Source organism: Dermacentor albipictus, chromosome 5 (assembly GCF_038994185.2).
Source record: "Dermacentor albipictus isolate Rhodes 1998 colony chromosome 5, USDA_Dalb.pri_finalv2, whole genome shotgun sequence".
NCBI classification, from domain to species: Eukaryota; Metazoa; Arthropoda; class Arachnida; order Ixodida; family Ixodidae; genus Dermacentor; species Dermacentor albipictus.
Genome location: NC_091825.1, coordinates 12,372,940 through 12,393,523, shown reverse-complemented (window position 1 = coordinate 12,393,523; position 20,584 = coordinate 12,372,940). Strand labels below are relative to the sequence as shown.

General features: G+C 45.7%; 2 protein-coding genes across 7 annotated transcripts in view; one reads left to right on the top strand and one right to left on the bottom strand.

The window, feature by feature from the left end:
- Cdk8 (cyclin-dependent kinase 8) overlaps positions 1-20,584 on the bottom strand; it is a 349,166-nt gene that overhangs the window by 298,124 nt on the left and 30,458 nt on the right. For all 6 annotated transcript variants that reach the window (XM_065451716.1, XM_065451720.1, XM_065451722.1 and 3 more), the window contains exon 3: positions 14,255-14,330. In XM_065451716.1, the coding sequence (XP_065307788.1) occupies positions 14,255-14,330 (76 nt within the window). The remainder of the gene's footprint in view (positions 1-14,254; positions 14,331-20,584) is intronic.
- The window catches only part of LOC135918051 (uncharacterized), a 468,520-nt gene that overhangs the window by 431,039 nt on the left and 16,897 nt on the right, over positions 1-20,584 (top strand). The gene's annotated exons all lie outside the window — the stretch shown is intronic.

The window sequence follows — 20,584 nt, the reverse complement described above, 5'->3', positions numbered from 1 at the left end:
AGGCTATAAAAGCCACACTAACCTTTCATAAAGCATTCGTTCTTGGGCAACCACTTCTCGAGTTACTTCAGTGCAACGAGGGTGCCCACCACCGGGCCGTACCTGCTCCATGGCGGCCTACGCTGGACCACCGGGCTTCAACGAAACGGAAGACAGTTGGGACGCCTACCAGGTGCATCTGCAGTCCTACTTTGAAGCTTACGAAATCGTTGACTCGAAGAAACGACGAGCCCTGCTAACAGCAGCCTTAATCACGGCAACAGTTGGCATAATGACGGTACGGTGCGCGCCGGCGAAGATTCAAGACCTTACCTACGAGAAGCTGCTTGAACTGCGGGCAGAACACTTTGCGCCACAGGGCAACGAAATAGCGGAGTTCACCAGATGCCAGCGTCCCGACGAGGCAACAAAAAACTTCATTGTGGAAATTCGGAAGAAGGCCTGCAGTTGCAACTTTGGCGAGGCATGGGACAGGATGCTACGAGACAGACTTGTTTGTGGTTTACGTGATGCCGGCGTTCGTCGGAAGCTTTTGGCAAGACCTTCGCTGACGCTGAAAGAAGCCGTAGATATAGCGTTAGCAGCAGAGAGCTCTCAACTTTGATCACATGGAGAGGACACAGGATTATGGCGACGTCCATGCCGCGAGGACCAAGGTGCAAGGTCAACCGTATTACCACAAGACTCATCCGAGCACTTCTCGACAAAGCAAAGACGTCGTTCGCCCGTGCTGTGGTAGCACTAAGCGCAAGGCAGCAAAGTGCAAGTTTTGCCGGGTGGAGTGTTTTCGCTGCCGACGTAAAGGGCACCTAGCTAAGATGTGTGTATGGAAACAAGGGGTGGCCCTTTATGAGGAGCATTCTTTAGAGAGCGACGGCAACGAACTTTGTCTACTGAGTTTGTACACTAAGTCGGTAAACTTGGTCAAGCCTGTTGTTCGCAACCTCTGCTGGAGCGGAATTCCGCTGACAATGCAAGTGGACACCGGATCGCCTGCCTCCATCATTACGTGGAAAACATACTGCAAGCATCGGCATGCCTGGCCTGTGCTCCGCGAGACGCCCTTGCAGTTGTCCTGCTTTCTTGGCAAGCTTCCCGTGAGAGGTCAGCTGAAGCTTCCGGTCTCGTACATGGGAAAGACCCTAGATGCAACTCTAACCGTACTACAATGCAACGGCCCGAACTTGCACAGGCGCAATGTCATCAGCGCATTGGAGCGTAGCGGAAGGCCCGTCTTTAGCATTCTCGGCGAGAAAACCTCCGGTGAGCAAAATGTCCCTGACAGTACTTTGGTTAGCGCACTCTTAGAGGAGTTCAGCGACTTGTTTACACCAGGTCTAGGGTTAATTGATGGCCCCGCAGTCCATTTGCGGTTGCAGGAAAATGCGATGCCGCGGTTCTGCAAAGCACGTTCTGTGCTGTATGCAATGCGGGAGCAAGTGTCAAATGAAATAGACAGACTTGTTAAGCTTGGCATTCTCTCGCCTGTCGACAGTGCAGAGTGGGCCATGCCTTTGGTTCCCGTTATCAAAAAGAATGGTTCCATTCGGTTGTGTGGCGATTTTAAGGTGACCGCAAATGCTGCATGTGTCGCAGAGCAGTACCCATTGCCAAAAATAAGGGATATCTTTGCAAACCTAAATGGTGGTGAAGTATTCAGCACCATCGACTTGAAGGATGCTTACAGTCAGTTGCCGCTTGACGTGGAAACAAAGAAGATATTGGTCGTAAACACTCCAAAAGGCCTGTTTTGCTTTAATAGGCTTCCTTTTGGTGAAGCCTCTGTTCCTGCAATTTTTCAGAGACATACAGACAGCATCCTGTAAGGCATTCCGGGCATTCAAGTATATTTGGACGATGTGGTAGTCGCCGAGAAACGCGGCAACTGCGAGTCTGCCGCTGCGTTCTGGCTGCCTTTAGTCGTTGGTACTTGCATGGGGGCCTCGGGTTCCACCGCTTCTTCTGCGAGACGGTGCGTGAAGTTTTCAGACGTTTCCGGCAATAAGTGTCAAGCTGAATCCGCAGAAATGCAAGTTCCGACAAGCAGAAGTTGAATTTCTGAGACATTGTATAAATGCGAACAGATTGTTACCCAAGACGGACAACATTGCTGCAATAATGAAAATGCCGAAGCCAACCGGTGTTGCGAAACTACGGCCGTTTTTGGGCTTCGTGACCTACTACCACTCATTTCTGGGAAACTTGGCTACTGTTCTAGAGCCTCTGCATGAACTGCTAAGAAAGAACACACGCTGGCAGTGGGGAGCGAGACAAGATAACGCGTTCCGAGCAACAAAGCGGCTGCTAGAAGAAGCTAAGTTCTTGGCGCACTACGATCCAAGTAAGCCGCTTATCTTGGAAACCGATGCGTCGTTATGTGGCGTCGGCGCAGTGCTATATCACAGAGTAAATGGGCAAGATCGACCTATTGGGTTCCCGTCGCGAACGCTTTCAGCTGCTGAGCGTAATTACACGCAAATTGAAAGAGAGGCTTCAGGGTTGCAAAGTTCCGGGAATATCTGCTCGGGAACCATCTCACGCTTGTTACAGATCAGAAACCTCTTCTCAGCCTTTTCAGCCCCGACAAGCCCGTTCCCGCCATGGCCGCTGCCCGGATTCAGCGTTGGTCCCTCTTGCTAAGCGCCTACAACTACAAAATTCAGTTCAAGCCAGGAAAGACGTTGATTCCTACAGACACCCTCAGCCGTTTACTGGTGCGGCAGGAGCATAACAACACTAAGGCTGCAGAAGATGACGCTCGTGAGTATGTTCTTCTGACCGATCACCTCAATACCTGTCCTCTGTCGGCGAGTGACTTGGCTAAAATGACTGTTGACGACAGCGACCTCGCACAAGTGCGCGATTACATTCAGAATGGCTGGCCACGGTACTTGCAACCGGCTCAGGAGCCGTTACGTGCGTACATGCACAGGAAAGACGAACTGACGTACAGCCACGGAATTGTGTACTAGGGCCATCGAGGGGTTATTCCAACAAGTGCGCGGCAGTCAATGCTGCGTATGTTGCATGATGCACATCAAGGGATAACGGCTATGAAGAACCTGGCACGTTCTGTTTTCTGGTACCCAGGGCTCAATCGGGACATTGAGAAGCTGGTCAATGCATGTCCAACATGCATAGAATGGGGCAGCATGCTTCCAGCTCGACAACCCATGCCTTGGCCAGACACGGAGGAGCCATGGTCTAGGGTCCATGTCGATTTTGCGGGTCCAGTGGAAAGTAACAGGTTGTTGATCGTGGTTGATTCCTATACGAAATGGATTGAGGTTACCACCATGAAGACCGCCAGTTCGGCAAAGACAATTGAACCACTGCAGACTATGTTCAGCCGGTTCGGTTTGCTGAGGACCCTGGTGATGGACAATGGGCTGCAGTTTACTAGCGAAGAGTTCAGGGCATTTATGAAGCGCAATGGCATCGCTCATTTGCGGACAGCTCCCTACAAACCAGTCTATTGGCCTGGCGGAAAGAGCAGTAGAAACTGTCGAACAGGGGTTAAACAAAAACACAAGCGGCAGTTTGCAAGCTCGGCTGGACCACATTCTTTCGCATTATCGGCGCACTCCCTTGCCAAATAGGCAAACCCCATCTTCTATGCTTCTCGGATATCAGCCACGTTCTTTGTTGCACAACGTCGTGTCACGACCATTCCTTTCTGCAGGTGCGTGCAACAGTGGCCAACCGCTGAGCAAAGACGTCTGGTTCAAGAACTACGAAGTGGGTGACAAATGGAAACCAGGCTCGGTAGAGTCCACCGAAGGCTCGCAAATGACAACGGTAAAGACTGCAGATGGGGAGCAACATCGCCGCCACCTCGACCAGCTAAAAACCAGGAGGACCAGCGTGGGAGGAGAAGCGGTGGAACCCGAGGCCCCCATGCAAGTACCAACGACTACAGGCAGCCAGAATGCAGCGGCAGACTTGCAGTCTCAAGGACACGACAGCAGTCACAGTCAGGCTCAAGTAGGCACTGACATTCGAACGCCGTCAGACGGGCGAGCCGAAGCCGAGGTTGCTACCAGCGAGCCGCAAGTGACTCACCGGGCTGAAGTGACACTGCGTAGGTCGAAACGGAAGCCCCGGCCCCCGGACCGCTTCACTCCTTAAGGGGGAAGAATTGTTGTGAATCAGCATGCACTGCTGACACGTGTTTGTTTTGTTAGATTCACCGGCCACGCCTCTTGTGAATCGACAGTGGCTGCTTCAGAAGAACTTCAGTTTGGCCTAGTTGGTACTTACTGCAAATCATATTGACCGCAAAAAATACGGGGACAGAGGAAGAAAACACATGTGTTTTGTGTTTTCTTCCTCTGTCCCCGTCTTTTTTGCGGTCAATATGATTTGACAGTGGCTGCGGTGACGTCACAAGATAAATGCTATAAAAGCTACACTAACCTTTAATAAAGCATTCGTTTTTTGCCAACCGCTTCTCGAGTTACTTCACATTTCATATATCAAACGCATTTAATGAGTATTTCCAGTCCATTTTTACTCGTGACAACAACGTCATCCAACCAGACACCATTGCTCAAAGTGACATATCCATCAATGACATTAACATTACCAAAGGTGTGTTAAACTTAATATTGAAACTCGATATTAAAAAGTCTGCTGGGCCAGATAGCATTCCAAACTTGTTTTTGGTACGAAACTCATTATGGACCTGTCGCTACCTCACTGTCATATTTCGCAAGCCCCTGGCATCCTCTACGGTACCCTCATCCTGGAAAATGGCTCAAGTTCTCCTTGTATTCAAGACCGGTGACAAACACGTTTTATCCAATTATAGACCAATTTCTATAACCTCTAATTCGTGTAAAATGTTAGAGCACATTATTTACAAACACATTATGGAATACATAAATTACTCATAAATACATTTTGTAAACAGAGATATGGTGCCTCAGAAAGGCTGGCCAACGTTTCGATAGAAGGACTTATCTTCGTCAAAGGCGGCCTCGTCATCCTCGGCGTGTTAGTTTTAAAGGGTTAGTGCAGTGACGTCACGTGCGGGTGTTGTCGCTGGCGGCTGGTTTTAAAGAGAGATTACCAGAAGAAACAAGCGCTGTCGTCCGACGTCTGTGAGCTTCATTCCCAAGACGAGGGGACAAGAGCGTGAGAGTGGGCACGCGGGGAGAAAAGAAAAGAAATAGAAGCAGAAAAAAAGAAAAAAAAGAAGAAAAGAAAGAAAAAGAACGGGGTGGGGGAAGCCAAGGTGGCACCAATACAGACAAACGAAGGGGGGGGTGGGGGAGAGTGAAAGAAAAAGAGAGAGAAAAATGAAATTTTAAAGAAATACGGGGGCTTGGGAGCGTGTTGAGGATGCGAAAGGTTAAGAGGTATTCAGGGGAAGTCGTTGGCGGCATGTATTTGAGGCATTAGAACGCGCACTGACCGCTTGACCAGCCGTTCTAATTCCTCAAATACATGCCGCCAATGACTATTATTAGTAGTTACACTCATAAGGAATGATTCAAAACTAGAGTTAATAGCAATTAAAACACTACCGCTTATTCTATCGGTGTGGTCTAGCCGATATACAGTAAATTTCTTGTTGCATTGAAAGAGCTCGCCTGTCTCTATTTTGTCAGAGAGCCAGGTTTCCGTTAGTACAACAATATCAGCTCCAGTATCGTTAATTAAACTGTTCAAACTATCTCTTTTAGGGAAAAACGCTCGAAATATTAGTAAAGATTATGGATGCTGTTGCCGATGGGCCTCCACCCCTCGCGTGAGCCTACCTATTTTACGCATAAACACGTCCAGAACGCGTTTCTCCTGGGGACATGGCCACAGCATTGCTCGTTTGTCTGCCAGTATTCACTTCAATAAAGGAATTTTCGTCAGCATTGAACATGTAGCACTTTCCTTCCGAAAATAGTCTTTTGTAGCTTAATTTGAAGTTAGTGTTCAAGCCTCTACCGAATTGCAAAAGTTTCTTCCGGGCGTGACGTGTGGCTTTGCAAAAGTCTACGCTTACACTGATACCTGTTCCCGCGAAAGATGACCGTTTGGAAAACACCAGCTCTTTTGTCTTGAATGTGGTAAACTTCACCACTAGAGGCCTATTTTTGCCGCTGGCAAATTTCCCGATTCTATGTGAACGCTCTATACTATCAAGTGGTAAACGAATATCCAGTTTGTCTGAGGCGATGGAGATAATTGTTTCTTCGCACTGACGCACATTCTCAGACGGGCCATCGGGTATCCTGAAAAATATAAGATTTTCTCGTCGTGACCTGTCTTCGGCATCGTCAAGTCGCCCACGAAGCGTGGCGGTTTCTCGCTGCATGCGTTTTATATTTTGACACGTGTCACTCATTTTTTGCTGCAACGTCTCAAAGCATTCAGCGACTCAAACATTGACATTCTAGAGCTTGTAGGTGTTCATTCATATCAATGATGCTAAGTGTGATGGACTGCTGTGAAAGTTTAAGCTCTTCTATCGCTTGTGACATACTGGATTGGTTTGTTTCAATGCGAATACAACGCGAGTTTGTTTCTTTTACAGTTTTAAGCAATTCGGCCATAACGTTATCATCGGGACCAGGGTTTTGCTCTATGTCGCCACTCAACAACAACAGTAATTTGCAAAAAGAACCACACACTGCTTCTGGGTGTGGAAGCACAATTATAAAGCGGTCTTCAGACCTGAAACATTTAGTAGGCAGCATAAAAAATTGACCGTCCTGCACAAATGGGAAGATACGGTATGAGACTGTCATCCTGCTTGTACTTCCATGCCCACTGGTGACGACAAGGGAGATGTCGGCTTTTATGCTTGGTGATATCTGGGTTGACGTCACTCTGCCTAGGTGGCGATGCTGGCAGTGTCCGGAAAGGGCGTCAGGCGTGCTCCAAGTGTCAAAGCCAAGATGCTCACAGATAGGTGGGAGCGATTGCACTCCGTTGACGCGCCTGGAAACTGTGTTCGTCGTAGAAATGCAGCTGAAGACACCGACGGGGGCTGCAAGATTCCTACCGCAATCGGTGAACATCGCCAGAAACTGCACAAATAGGAAGATACGGTATGAGACTGTCATCCTGCTTGTACTTCCATGCCCACTGGTGACGACACAGGAGATGTCGGCTTTTATGCTTGGTGATATCTGGGTTGATGTCACTCTGCCTAGGTGGCGATGCTGGCAGTGTCCGGGAAGGGCATCAGGCGTGCTCCAAGTGGCAAAGCCAAAATGCTCACGGATAGGTGGATGCGATTGCACCCCGTTGACGCGTCTGGAAACTGTGTGCGTTGTAGAAATGCTGCTGAAGACACCGACGGAAGCTGCAGGATTCCTACCACAATCGGTGAACATCGCCAGAAACTGCACAAATAGGAAGATACGGTATGAGACTGTCATCCTGCTTGTACTTCCATTGTCTTGACACCAAATTTTCAGTCTCTCGTGACCCTTTGTGGTAAATGTGCTCTAATCTGTGAACATCACCTGGCCCCAATCCTCCCCAGACCAGTCTTTGTGCGACTGTGCGAATTGTAGACGAGTGGCTTTGTGGCGGTCTGAAAGCAAAGGCTTTCTTGCCGCTGTCCTGCTGTGAAAGCCTGCTTTGTAGAGGCTCTGTCGAACCACTTGAACGTCAATGTTTTGCCCGAGCTCATTTTTGATCTCCGGGGCTGTTAAAAAAGGATTGTCTACTGCGGCTGCAATAATTAGTAGGTCTTGTTCCGCAGTCGTGGAATGTGGCCGCGAACCGCGAGGAAGGCCCGATAGTCTACCTTTAAATTAAATTATGGGGTTTTACGTGCCAAAACCACTTTCTGATTATGAGGCACGCCGTAGTGGAGGACTCCGGAAATTTCGACCACCTGGGGTTCTTTAACGTGCACCTAAATCTAAGTACACGGGTGTTTTCGCATTTTGCCCCCATCGAAATGCGGCCGCCGTGGCCGGGATTCAATCCCGCGACCTCGTGCTCAGCAGCCTAACACCATAGCCACTGAGCAACCGCGGCGGGTGATAGTCTACCTTCAGTTTTGTAGGCTTTCAAAACTCTGTTGACTGTCGAACGCACTCTTCCGGTAATCTCCGCAATTCTTCTTTGGGGAATTTCTTGGCGGTACAAAGCGATCATTCCGATCCTGTCAGCGTACGATGCACGAGGCATGTTTTTCTTTTCAAACTGAAGAGACTCAAGCCAATAACTTTGCTCCTATGCCGTAGAAGAATAGATCGGGCATGTGCAGCTCCGATTCCAATCATCGTTTTTATTGTTGAAGCTTGTCCTTTTTTTATTTCCAGGATCACCGCTGCCGTGAGGCAGCGACGATAAAGCTCGCACTTAACGCTTCAGTTCTGTTAAGCACACAAGCATCACGACAGCTCGAAAGCGTGCTGCATTTTACCTGCTGCGCATATTGGCAAGGAAAACTTATCATCTGCCAGTCATGTCTGGCGCTGCGGTCCCTATGGTGGCGCCGACTGAAAGCAGAGATTCGCCTAACGAGAGCCAAAGTACTATATGAGAGTTGGGCACGTATTCTCGCACTAGCACTGACTGCCAAAAGCCACGCTTTCCGTATTTCGCGTTTCTTTTCATTGCGATAGTACAGTTTGCGCTGTTATCATTACTGCACCGTCACCTTTACTCGTTTTCAAATAAAACAGAAGCAGAACAGAAACAAAAATATCGTAAGACAGGGGGCGCACCATCGCACAGCGGGATCAAAACGGATGTGCGTGCTTGTGTCAATGGTGATGACTGGAAGGCGCGCACTACACCTTCAGTTATACTTCAGCCACGTGCTCCGCTGTTCGCGTTTCTTTCCATCGCCATAGGACATAATTTTCAAGAATTGAAATTTGTATTTTGTTGATTTTTTTGCCTCCTAAACATTGTTAGAAAATGCTGGTTATCGAAAAGGCATTTTACGGTATTTTTACAAGATGTCATTTCAGTGTGCCTCATTCAGTACCCTTGTGTGTTGCATTTTTCTTGAGTTAGCAGTACCCAAATTTCTAAAGTGCTGTTCACTTGCAAAGTGTTAAGCTGTTGTGAGACTATTTATTCGTGAAGAATTTCATGTACAAATGTTTAGTTCATACACAGGCTCTGAATGTTATACTTTCACAGATTTTATTCCAAACTCCGGAATCTATGCAGGTGCTTTCAATAATGTACGCCTTTGCAAAAGCATGTATTTAGCCCATAATACTGAATGTTTTTCAGATTAGTAGATTTTTTTGTGTGTTAATTTTGAAGTTAGATAGAACCAGTCGTATTTAATACATGTACATTTAGTAGAAATCTTGAATCATGACACTGGTTCCAAGAAAAGCACATCAGTACCAGTGATCTGCATCAGCACATGATTAAATTCATTAACCTTCTTTTTTTTTTTTTGCAGTGCAGATTGCATATTAGGTGTTTCAGCTAACAATTTCTTTTTTTTTTCTTAATTGCCTTTGGCAAATAGCACAATTCTAGCCATTGAGCTGGCCTACTCGAAGAGGCGGACATTGCTTGCACAAAAAATTTAAAATTATGATCGACTCATTAAGAAATTCACTAATTAACATTTTAATGATTACCTTATGGCGCATATTGCAATTTAACAATTCTAGCCGGGGCGTTTGCAAGGCAGATCGGATCCACTTCTAAAGAATTCTCAGGATAACATTTTCGAGATAGTAATTCCCAAATTTTGCAAAGAAACGCATCGGTGTTCCAATTATTTTTAAGCTTCAATGCATAAAACGATGATTCGTTAGGAAATTAAGTGGCACGACAGTGCATTTTTACTGCAAGTTTGACGGCGCATATCTCGTAAATGGTGTTATCCACACAATTCCTTTCAAGTGGATTAAGCCTAGCAGTCTCGCCCATTGATATTTCTAAATTACAATATGTGCCATAAAGCGATTAGCTTAAAACACAATTAGTGCTTTTTGTTAATTAGTTGATTATGCATTTCAATATCTTCTGAAAGTAATGCCAGCCTCTTAGAGTAGACCGGTTCATGTACTAGAATTGTACTATCTGCAGCAGGAAATTAAAAAAAAAAAGTTTGAAAGTGTTCACTGAAACACCCTGTATTTTCTCGGGCAAGCAAAATAAGCCCTTATATGCGAGTTCTACACATAGTGTAACGAACAGCTTGCCAAGACTTCCCCAAGACGAATACAGAGGGAGCATTAGCTTGGCTTCAGGAGTGCTTGTGGAGTTCTAGGGCTATTGCTCAGCTTGTACAGGCCAGATTGTAGACAACCTTTTGGCTTGAACATACCCAAATATAGATGTCTTCAAGATTGGTTTGTGCTACCTGGGACATAGAAATCAAGATATACAGTATGGTGTACTCTTAATAAAGGGTACATCAAATTATTATGCCAGCTCTAAATAAAGCTCAGTTCTAGTATATGAAGGTGAGGAAAATACGTACAGTAAAATCTTGTTAAACCATGCCGACTTAAACAGCAGTTTCATTTTAAAAGTACTAAAGTCAGATCCCCGACTAAGTGGCCATTGAGCGTAATGCATTTTCTATCCGTATAAACTGTACCAGCTTATTGCATACGTATCGAATAACACATAGTGTTTCCACTTTTCATTGCACAAACACGGTGGTGTGTCGTCTCCATCAGGTGGCCCGGTAGAACAACAAGCGTCAGAGGACAGAACAACGGCCTCCAAGCTCCCTGTTTGTTTGCGCATGAAGCCACGTCAACATCATTTCGGCGCCATGCCAGAGAGCGATGTGGTGTCGTGCGAACCAGGACTTGCATCATGCCAAAGCTCAGATAAAAAAGACGCCGGCTGCTCAGCATAGAAGAAAAATTAGACATTGTTTGTGCTATCAAACGGGACACAAAGAAGTTGGTGCTGGCATGTGACAGGGGTCTATCGTTGCCTACAGTGTGTTGCATTTGGAATGCGAAGAAGTTACTCGGCAGCGCTGCTGCGTCCCCAGAGAGATGTTGGCTACGAGATTCGACTTTTTGCCATCGTTGCCGCTTTTGTTGCCGAAGTGTCAACTAGTGACAGTGATGAGGACAAAACGGAAAGCGACAGCACGGGCTACTCAAGCCCGACAGTGGCAGAAGCTGCGCGTTACGTCAGCAACGAGAACATTACCCCGCAATGAAAAAGGCGCCCTGTGACTTCTGCAGCACTACCGCCCGCGTGCACAGAGAATATGCAATGCCAATGAGGAATCTGCCGTGCGAGTGTTTGCCGAGAAGAGGAGGCGGGCTGAAAAGTTGGCTCGCAGCTTCAGTAAGTTTGAGGACACTGTCGTCGCTGCTAGGCCGCCGCAGCATCAAACGAAAATAACACTTTTGTAGTGCGAAGTGAATAAATACTGCATGTCCTTTTCCCCTTTCATCGCACTCTCACAGAGTTCCGTTTTTGACAGATAAGTGGACAATCTCATGCTATTTCGATTAAGCAGTACTACCATTTAGTACATACTTCTTCTGAGCTCCGGCCAACTACGATTTAACGAGGTTTCACTGTATTTATATCAATAGAATTTGTGTTGAATAGAATTAAGTGCTCATTTCCCTTTGAAACTAACAAATTATAGATGTGCTGTTGTGCTGAATACCAATGAGGCTCTCAGTTTAATAGTGGAGCTAAGTTCTGCAACATCTTTTTACTTATTGCATCAAAAGCTTTGCTTGCAACTTTTTCTCCAAAATACAGAAGGGCCATCCCAACTTTACAGCAGTTGGGCTATCGTAAGGCCAATCCACGTGACAGACGAAAGGACTGTGCATAACGTGACTTGGTCACTGTCCTGTGCGCAGCCAGCGCCAACCATGCCGCTGTGTGCAGACAGCTGCCATCCATGCCGTTTAATTGACAGATTCAGCATGATTTGCCACCTGTCAAAGGTTTCTGAAATGTGGTGAGTCACAGCTAAGTTGCGCAAGGCACAGCTCCTCCTCCATCCACTGTCCATGCTCTAGTCACATGAAACTTTCACCCCTTGGCTAACTTTTAAATGCAAACCTAGTTTTGCAACAGGTTGCACGACGCTGCAGAAAGAGACCGATATGAGTCTACGAACGGCATCAACAACTAGAGGCCGTCGTGTGGTGTGTTTCAACAATGGTGGTGGCTGTGAACAACTTTGTTGCCACCCCACGTACTCGCTTGCATCAGTCGGCTTTCCGAGTGTCCCGCGGCTGCTGCGAATAGGTCTGGCGATTTGGCACCAAACCATAACTTTAGTTGTGAACACCCAATGAAGCAGCACTGACTGAGCCTAATGACCTCAGCAGTGTGGCCGTGACGAAAATTTGCCACTGGCCGAAGTGGCAAGAGGCTGCAAGTCATCACGAAATGCTAGCCTCTAATATTGTTGCAATGCTGAAAGCAAGGTGGAAGAAGAGCACAAGCTCGGGGCTGAAGGCTACAACGTTAGAAACTTACCGTATTTACTCGCATAATGATCACACTCACGCAATGATCGCACCCCTAAATTTTGTCGTCAAAATTCGATTTTTTTAATTTCCCTTGTAATGATCACACCCCAAACTTGCCACAGCGATATGTCGTGTGCCAAGTCTAGCTAATGATGATCGCGCTTACTGTCTGTCGAATGCTACGCGAACGACTCATCAAGACAAACCAAGCGGTATGCACACACCAAACATTCTTAAGTAAATGCCTCATTTCCTTACTTTCATCACTTTAGGCGCTTCCATGACAAAAAGAGGTACAATCAAACTTGCCTTTATTATGTGTAGGCTTTATAATGGTTGTGGTCAACAACAAAAAAGGCGCCTTTCGATTCTTCTCATCTGCACTCTTGGGCATGCAACAAATCGCGAGCGGCAACGATAGTAGCCACGTTTACATTCATACGTTAAAAGTGCACCCTATTCATACACCGACGCTTGTAACACAGCTAAGATATTCGCCCACCCTTAGCGGAAACGTGCCGTATTAGGATAGTAGTGAAGACAGATGCTGCAGTTTCCGCAGCATGCCAGCCATGTTTCTATGTCACTGGCAGCTAAGCGCGGCCATCTGTTTCTGTCCCCTCAAAGTGGACATGGCTACCTTACTGCTGCAAGCTTGCCGATATTAATGATATTATTCATTACTGACATGGAAGAAACTGTTTCATGCATGTAATGTACTCACGAGAAGAAAAAAAAATCGCATTCGGCACGTTCGCTTGCTCCGCTGGCCGCCATTTTTGTTTTGGTGTCCTGCATTCCGCAGCAAAAACGGGCCGAAAATTTTTTTTTCTTTTCACGATAAATTTAATCTGCATAATGATCGCACGCCTGAATTTGCGTCAATTTTTCTGACAAAAAAGTGCGCTCACTAGGCAAATAAATACGGTACCTGCTCTGCCTGTCTTTTGTACATAACCTCTAAATATATTTTCCAGTTTCTTTAATCTTTATGCCACAATATGTTCGTACTAGTGGCCCATCAGTGATCCGTTCCGAGATAATGCGAGTGGGTTGGATTGCCAGCTGTGTGCCTACAGGCAGCTAAGCAGCCCAATCCTCACACTTTATGAAATTTGAGCTGCTTTCACTGCCATTTCCTCTGTCTACGTAGTGCTATCATTTCAATTGGTCCTGTCGACCTTGAACCTTGTACCGATAGAGACAGCCCCAATCAACGCGGCGCCATTCTGCAAATTGCAGTGTTAGGGTGCTGTATTTACAAGCCCCGTGCCAGGTTGACATTAGGGAGTGCTTGTTGCGACAAAGTTCACTACTGTGTAAGCTGGGGCTGCTCATTTGTGGTGCGCTCTATGCCCCATTTGTGCCGAAAAGAAAGTGAAACGCTCACTTGGGCGGCACTGAGCACGAAGGACTCCACGGTGCATGCGACGTGGCACTGCATGGGCCTCTACCCCGAATATAGCTACTATTAAAAAAATTGAATACTAGTAGATATTCAATTTGCGAATCGAATTATTCGAACATTCACTAATATTAGAGTATTCGTACACCTCTATAAGAGATATCCTTGCTGGGTGAGCTAAATGCAGAAGTGTACGCCTCTTGTTTTGGTCTGCTCTTATTTTGGATTGGTAAGTTGAATAAAATTTTTTTGCCCATGTCGATTTTTGTTATTCTTGTTGCATTCACTGTGAGATCATACAAGGAACGTGCTGTGGTGCTACACTTGGCAGTTAAAATAACATCGCAGGGCCTCGTTAAGGAACAGCCCTCGTAGATGAAAGTGCCTGATATCAAAACAATTAGCTGCATGCAGACCATCGAAGAACAAAGACATAACTTACAGCAATCTCTCTGCAGGCTGACATGGAAATGCCCGTGCCTTCGATTTGCTTCAGTGCATAGTCCCTATTGTCACTTCTGTAACAAGAGAAACAGTTCACAGGATCAGCAAGAAGACAAATATTTCAAAACTTGTTCCCTTTAATCGTCTAGAATTGTCGCACACAGATTATGGGCACAGTCACCGCTACTGCCACTATGCATTTGTCTACAAGCCACTGAACATGTAGTCAAGAATTTGACAGAATACCGTCTGGTCAGGTAAAATCATTTCTATGGAAATAATTTCTAGGAATGAAGCAGATAACTGACCAAAGTGAAAACAAAAAGTCTTTTAAACATTTTCGCGTGGGTAGTTAAACTAACTTAGCCTTCACAACATCACTTGATTACTAAAGACCGGGTTACAGGCAAATTATTTTTGTTCCCCCGCCAGGGCACCTGCCTTTCGATGAATGAGCACAAATTATGAGTTAATAAGTGGCTTAGCATTGACTTTATAGTGCCTCTGACTTTTGCACCTATAAGCGCCTATTTTTGCTTTTATCACCTAAAAATGCCTTTTTTGGGCACTTTTTTATTGCTACAGCCATTATAGGGACACTCCAAATGAATTTTCGCCATTGGCATCGATGTCGCTGTGAGGTTCCACAGAAAGTCCAGGTGCGGTAAGATGGCACCCCATGTGCCATATGCTGTAGGTGCATAAGTGGGCCGAGAAGGACGGTGGCCTGGTGCATGCTGTCTACTCGCTAGGGGAGGGAGAGCAGATGTGGAGCATGGCAAGCTCACGTCTCCTCTTCTGGACTTCCTGGCCACGGCCAGACACGTCCAGCCACACAGAGCACATGCTGAAATTAGGGGCAGCACGAAAAGCAATTGGCTCATCGCTGCTCCTGCTCTCCATCCCACGAGCATTCTGACAGCGAGTGTTCACAGTCACCGAGAGAGATCGGTTCATGTTTATCAGTTCATGTTTGCTTGGGTGCACATGACTCCGTGCTTGGTAATTTAATTAGTAAGAAAATGTTCCCCGCAATTTACACAGTGAATAAAACTATGAACCCTACTTCACACAGTTGACTAATACAGCAGAACTTTGCTAATACATCTTGAAAAAAAAAATCCAAGAAAGATTGTACCAACTGGGTGAATGTACAATCCGAAGTAACTAAAAAAATTTGACAGACTCAACTATTGTTGACATCTGTGTAATGCGAAGCGTCGCGCGGATCATTGCAGCACGAGACGCCGATGTGCATCGAGCTGGTGGTGCTTCGGCAGCCCAAGACATGTTATGCTGTTTTCCCATTGTGTGGTATTTTAAGAGGCCAAAAGGAAACCATAAGGAAATTGAGCTGGTAGGCGACGCCGGATGCCACCAAAGCGAAATAATCCAAACGTGCCGCCGTGCCCTGCTGCAGGCGGCACGTTTGGATTATCGCCTACTGAAAGTGTGCAGTATGCTACCAATGGCACTGCACGCCATGCGCTGTAAAACAAATAGGGGAAGATGCTTATCGCAATAGATTTGGCGGCAATAGCTACAAATGCAGCGCGCAATGGCCCGGGCGGAGACATGCTGGTACCGGAATAAGAAGCAGTATACAGGCAGCTATATACAGTTCTCAATCGCACACACCTCGCACCTATTCTTGTTCATGTGGGATCTAGTCGTTGCAAAACATATACGATTGCAGTCTGCAGCAGGGAAGGGCAGTGCATTTGGATTATCGCCAATAAAAAGCATGTGCTTCGCCTCCGATGGCACCCCACGCTGTGAAACAGATAGGTGAAGGCACTTATCGCAACAGAATTAGTGGTGATAGCAATGAATGCCACTTGCGACGACTCCGGAGAAGATTTGCTGGTACCGAATGAAAAACTGAGTGCACGCCGGCATTTTCACGCGAGACAGGCGGGCAAGTGTTGCGGTGAAGCTGCCATGGCAAGCAGCTATATAATGTTTTCGATTGCATGCACCTCATGCATTTTCTTGTTTACATGGGATCTAGTGGCTGGAAAACACATCATATGATCACAGTTTGGCGACGTACTGAACATTGCTGCCGAAAAATCTTGTTTTCCAGGAATGTATGAACTGGTAAAAAATGAGCGTAACTCCATTGGGTCATCTTTTGTGTTCATTGCAAATATTGACGCTAGGAAAATGTATGTAACGGGAACGCATCAATGAGGTTCTACTGTACTTTGCTACTGCTATCAGTGCTTCGCATTTCGGGCAAAACTTTTCTTTTTCTTTTTTCTATTTCTTTTTTCTTTGAAAGCATGTTGGCTTATTATTGACACAAGACCCGGAAGCATTAACAGACACTGCTGCTAATGGCAAATGCACCTGGCAATGCGACCAAGCAAATACGGCGGACCCGGCACTGCAACAATGCTGACCAGGCACCTGCTCTTCGTTGTGCAGGTGTTGCTGATCCTGGCGATTGTTTCACCATCTGCGCCCCTGCCTATCTACCCTCAGGCTGGCGCTTGTGCGGTTGCTGATCATGGCCAACGTGGTTCCGTCGACAGCACACGTGCTGAGACCTACGTGCCGCCTTCACACAGTTGACTGCTGGACAGGAAGCTCATTGCTTCTGGGACGACAACACCGGAAGAAACGCCATGCCCAGCTTCTTCATAAGCAACGCACGGAAGGTCTACCACTTTAGTGGGCAGTGGAGCAGCACTTATGACAGTATGCTTCATATGCATCATTTCTTCGCTCCTCAGGTGCGTAACAATTTGGCTTTGTACGCTAGACGGAGTGACAATCGCTCCTTATTGCTGCTCCCCTGCCCACTTATTTTCTTCGATAGTGTGTGCGACTGCATTAACATGAGTCTGCTGTTGTTAAAATGTGGTGATGTCGAGGAAAATCCAGGGCCTCCAAAACCACAAAAATCAAGCCAAGATGTCGTTGCTTCTAATAGTGTTAATGAGCTTCAGTCCGATGAAATTAGTTCTGTCCTACAAATGCTAAAAGACATTAAAAAAAAAGCAGGTGAGCTTGCCAAAGGCCAGGCTGAGTTAAAAAAGGACATGAAGGACGTCAAAACAAGCCAACAAGTTATTGAAAGCAAGCTAACTGACATTTACCGCCGCCTGGAATCGCTCGAAAAGAAATCTGAAACGCTTGACAATGTCTCTAGTGATTTGGTCAAAGTGTACCAATCAGCAAAAAGCCTGGAAAAACAGCAGGTCGCCCTTATAGCTCGTCTAGATGATCTGGAGGACAGGACAAGGCGTAACAACCTAATTTTTATGCCATACCTGACTCCCGTGAATCATGGCTGCAGACTGAACAGAAAAGAATCGCTGCCTTGTCGTCTGCGATGGAACGTGATCTGCCACCGAACTCGGTTGAACGCATGCATCGTATCGGAGCCTTTTCAGGCGGGAAGTGCCTCCCCGTCATAATGAAATTGAGCAACTTTAAGGTTAAGGAAACCATACTTTCCTCGCGGAGCAAGCTGAAAGCTAACAACGTTTCTGTTTCTGAGGACTTCTCGCCCGCTACAAGGCACGCAAGGAAAAAGCTTATCGAATTTCGTAAGCGCTAGCCCAATTCTCACCCGTTTCAGATAAGGTTTAATAAGCTTTTTATTGGTAGGCAATCCTTCCTGTACGACCCAACGAGTGACTGCGTCAAGCAAATCAAGCACGCACTCCCTGATGGCGCAGCCACAACTGTCAGTTCAGGCAGTCCCGGTAGTGGCGTTGTTTCATCAGCACATGTCCCCGTGCTTCTTGCTAACGTAAGAAGTGTGACAAACAAGCGCGAAGCCATTAACTCCCTCGTCGACAACTGCGGTGCCAGTATAATCACTCTAAATGAAATGTGGTTGCATCCTCATGTGTACGACTGTGAAATTTTTGACGTATCCCACTTTCATATCTTCCGTTGTGATCGCATGGCTGGCCACGGCGGAGGTGCACTGCTTGCCTTTTCGAAATCACTGCCTTGTCATCACGTTACCTTTCACAGCAACCTAGAAATAGTGTGCGCCTGCGTTGACCTAGGCCATCGAAAATTTATTTTCGCTGTTTGTTACCACCCTCCCTTTTACCCGTCTTCTTTCACTGCCGAACTTCATGACGCACTAAGCACACTTCTTGTGCTGCATCCAAAAGCACCTGTTATATTAATGGGGGACTTTAACTTCCCGAATATAACTTGGAACACTAATCCACCTGCTTGTTATCTATATTCTTCAAAGTGTAATGAATTTCTTGATCTTTGTTCTTTATTTTCTTTAACTCAACTAGTATCTGAACCAACAAGAATTTCAAAGGGTACTGTCAATATCTTAGACTTGATATTATGCTCTCATCCTGACCTTATTATGAATGTTTCGTGTATACCTGGTGTAAGCGACCATCTAGTTCTTTCATTTAACGTTACGTCTCTTCTGTCAAAGCCGGCTGTTAAAAAAAAGTTAATATATGACTACGACAAGGCAAACTTTAATGATATAAACTTGGAATTATCTAACTTCCTTGACCTCTTTTTAAGTAACTTGGAAGATCGCCTGGTAGACAATAACTGGAACATATTCAGAAACAAAGTACATGAACTAACAGATAAGTTTATTGCGTCGCGTATAATATCGTCGAATTCCAAGGCACCTTGGTTTAATTCCCACCTAAAGAGGCTTTGCAATCGTAAAAAGCGCCTGTACCGCATCGAAAAAAAAAAAAGTAGCTTGTCATCTAAGTGGGACGCTTACAAGGAGGCCAACGAAGCTTACGTAGCAGCTAAAGAACTCGCTAAAAGTATGTTTCAAGAACACACTTTGCCTACAATACTTACAGAAGACCCGAAAAAGTTTGGCGCATCATAAACCCTTCCAAAGATGATACAATAACCTTAGCTGATTCTAGTGGATCAAAAATACCCGACGCTGAATGTCCCCAAATCCTAAACTCTGTATTCTGCAGTAATTTCGTTCTATGTCCTGATCCTGTGTTTCCCACCCTAAATAGCTCCAATCACCCTGCTATGGGTTTTATTAGGATCGAGCCACTTGGGGTAGAAAATGTAATTAAAAATCTAAAGATGTCGTCCAACACTGGCCCAGACCAGGTTACCACAATGTTTTTGAAAGACACTTCTGTTTACTCATCTTTATTACTTTCAAAAGTATTCCAGCAATCTTTGGACACCCATCAGCTCCCTGCAGACCGGAAAATTGGGAAGGTGGTTCCACTTCACAAGTCTGGCAACAAGTGCTTACCTCTTAAATACTGCCCTATTTCCCTCACTAGCATTCCTTGTAAGGTACTCGAACATATCTTGTTTTCTCATTTAGTTAAGCACTTAGACGGTAACTCATTCTTCACATGCACACAGCACGGTTTCCGCAAACATTTGTCCTGTGAAACACAACTGCTTTCGTTCGCTCCCGATCTTCATCTTATTCTTGATAAAGGTTCATGTGCAGACTGTGTTTTCTTCGACTTTGAAAAGGCTTTCGACAAGGTATGTCACAAACTACTAATTTTTAAGCTTAGTAAACTAAATCCTGACCCTAATCTGTTTGCATGGCTAGAGCACTTTCTTCTTAATCGATCCCAGTTCGCTGCATTTAATAACCACTTCTCTATATTTAGCCCTGTTGAATCTGGTGTTCCTCAAGGATCAGTGTAAGGCCCTCTCCTTTTTTTAATTTATATTAACGACTTACCCAATGAAATTTCTTCTAACATTTATCTCTTTGCCGACGACTGCATTATTCTTCATGAAACTTCCGATGCCGCAGATACTAATATTCTGCAAAACAAAATTAACGCTGTCTGTAACTGGTGCAACTTGTGGTTAATGTAACTAAATCCATCTAAGTGCAAAACCATGCGTGTAACCCGCCGTGAACTTCCTCTTCCAACCTATTACCTTCATAATATTGCCATGGAAGCAGTTACATCCTACAAATACCTAGGTGTCTATTTAACCTTCACTCTTTCCTGGTCTTTACATATTGACAGCGCAATCAATAAAGGTAATCGCATGTTAGGTTATATTCGTCGAAACTTCTCTTCTGCTCCGTCATCATTAAAGTAAATTTTGTACAAGACGCTAATTATGAGTAAAATGGAATACGCTTCATCAATTTGGGACCCATATGCTGAGACACTGACCCAATCTCTCGAACGTGTTCAAAATAATGCCTCGCGTTTCATCTTAAGCAATTATAACCGCACGGCTAGCGTAACTTCTATGAAAAACATCCTCCAATTTCCACCACTTTCTGCTCGTCGCAAATGCTCTTGCCTGGCTCTGTTTCATAAGATATACTTCCATAATTTATATCTGAGCGTTAATC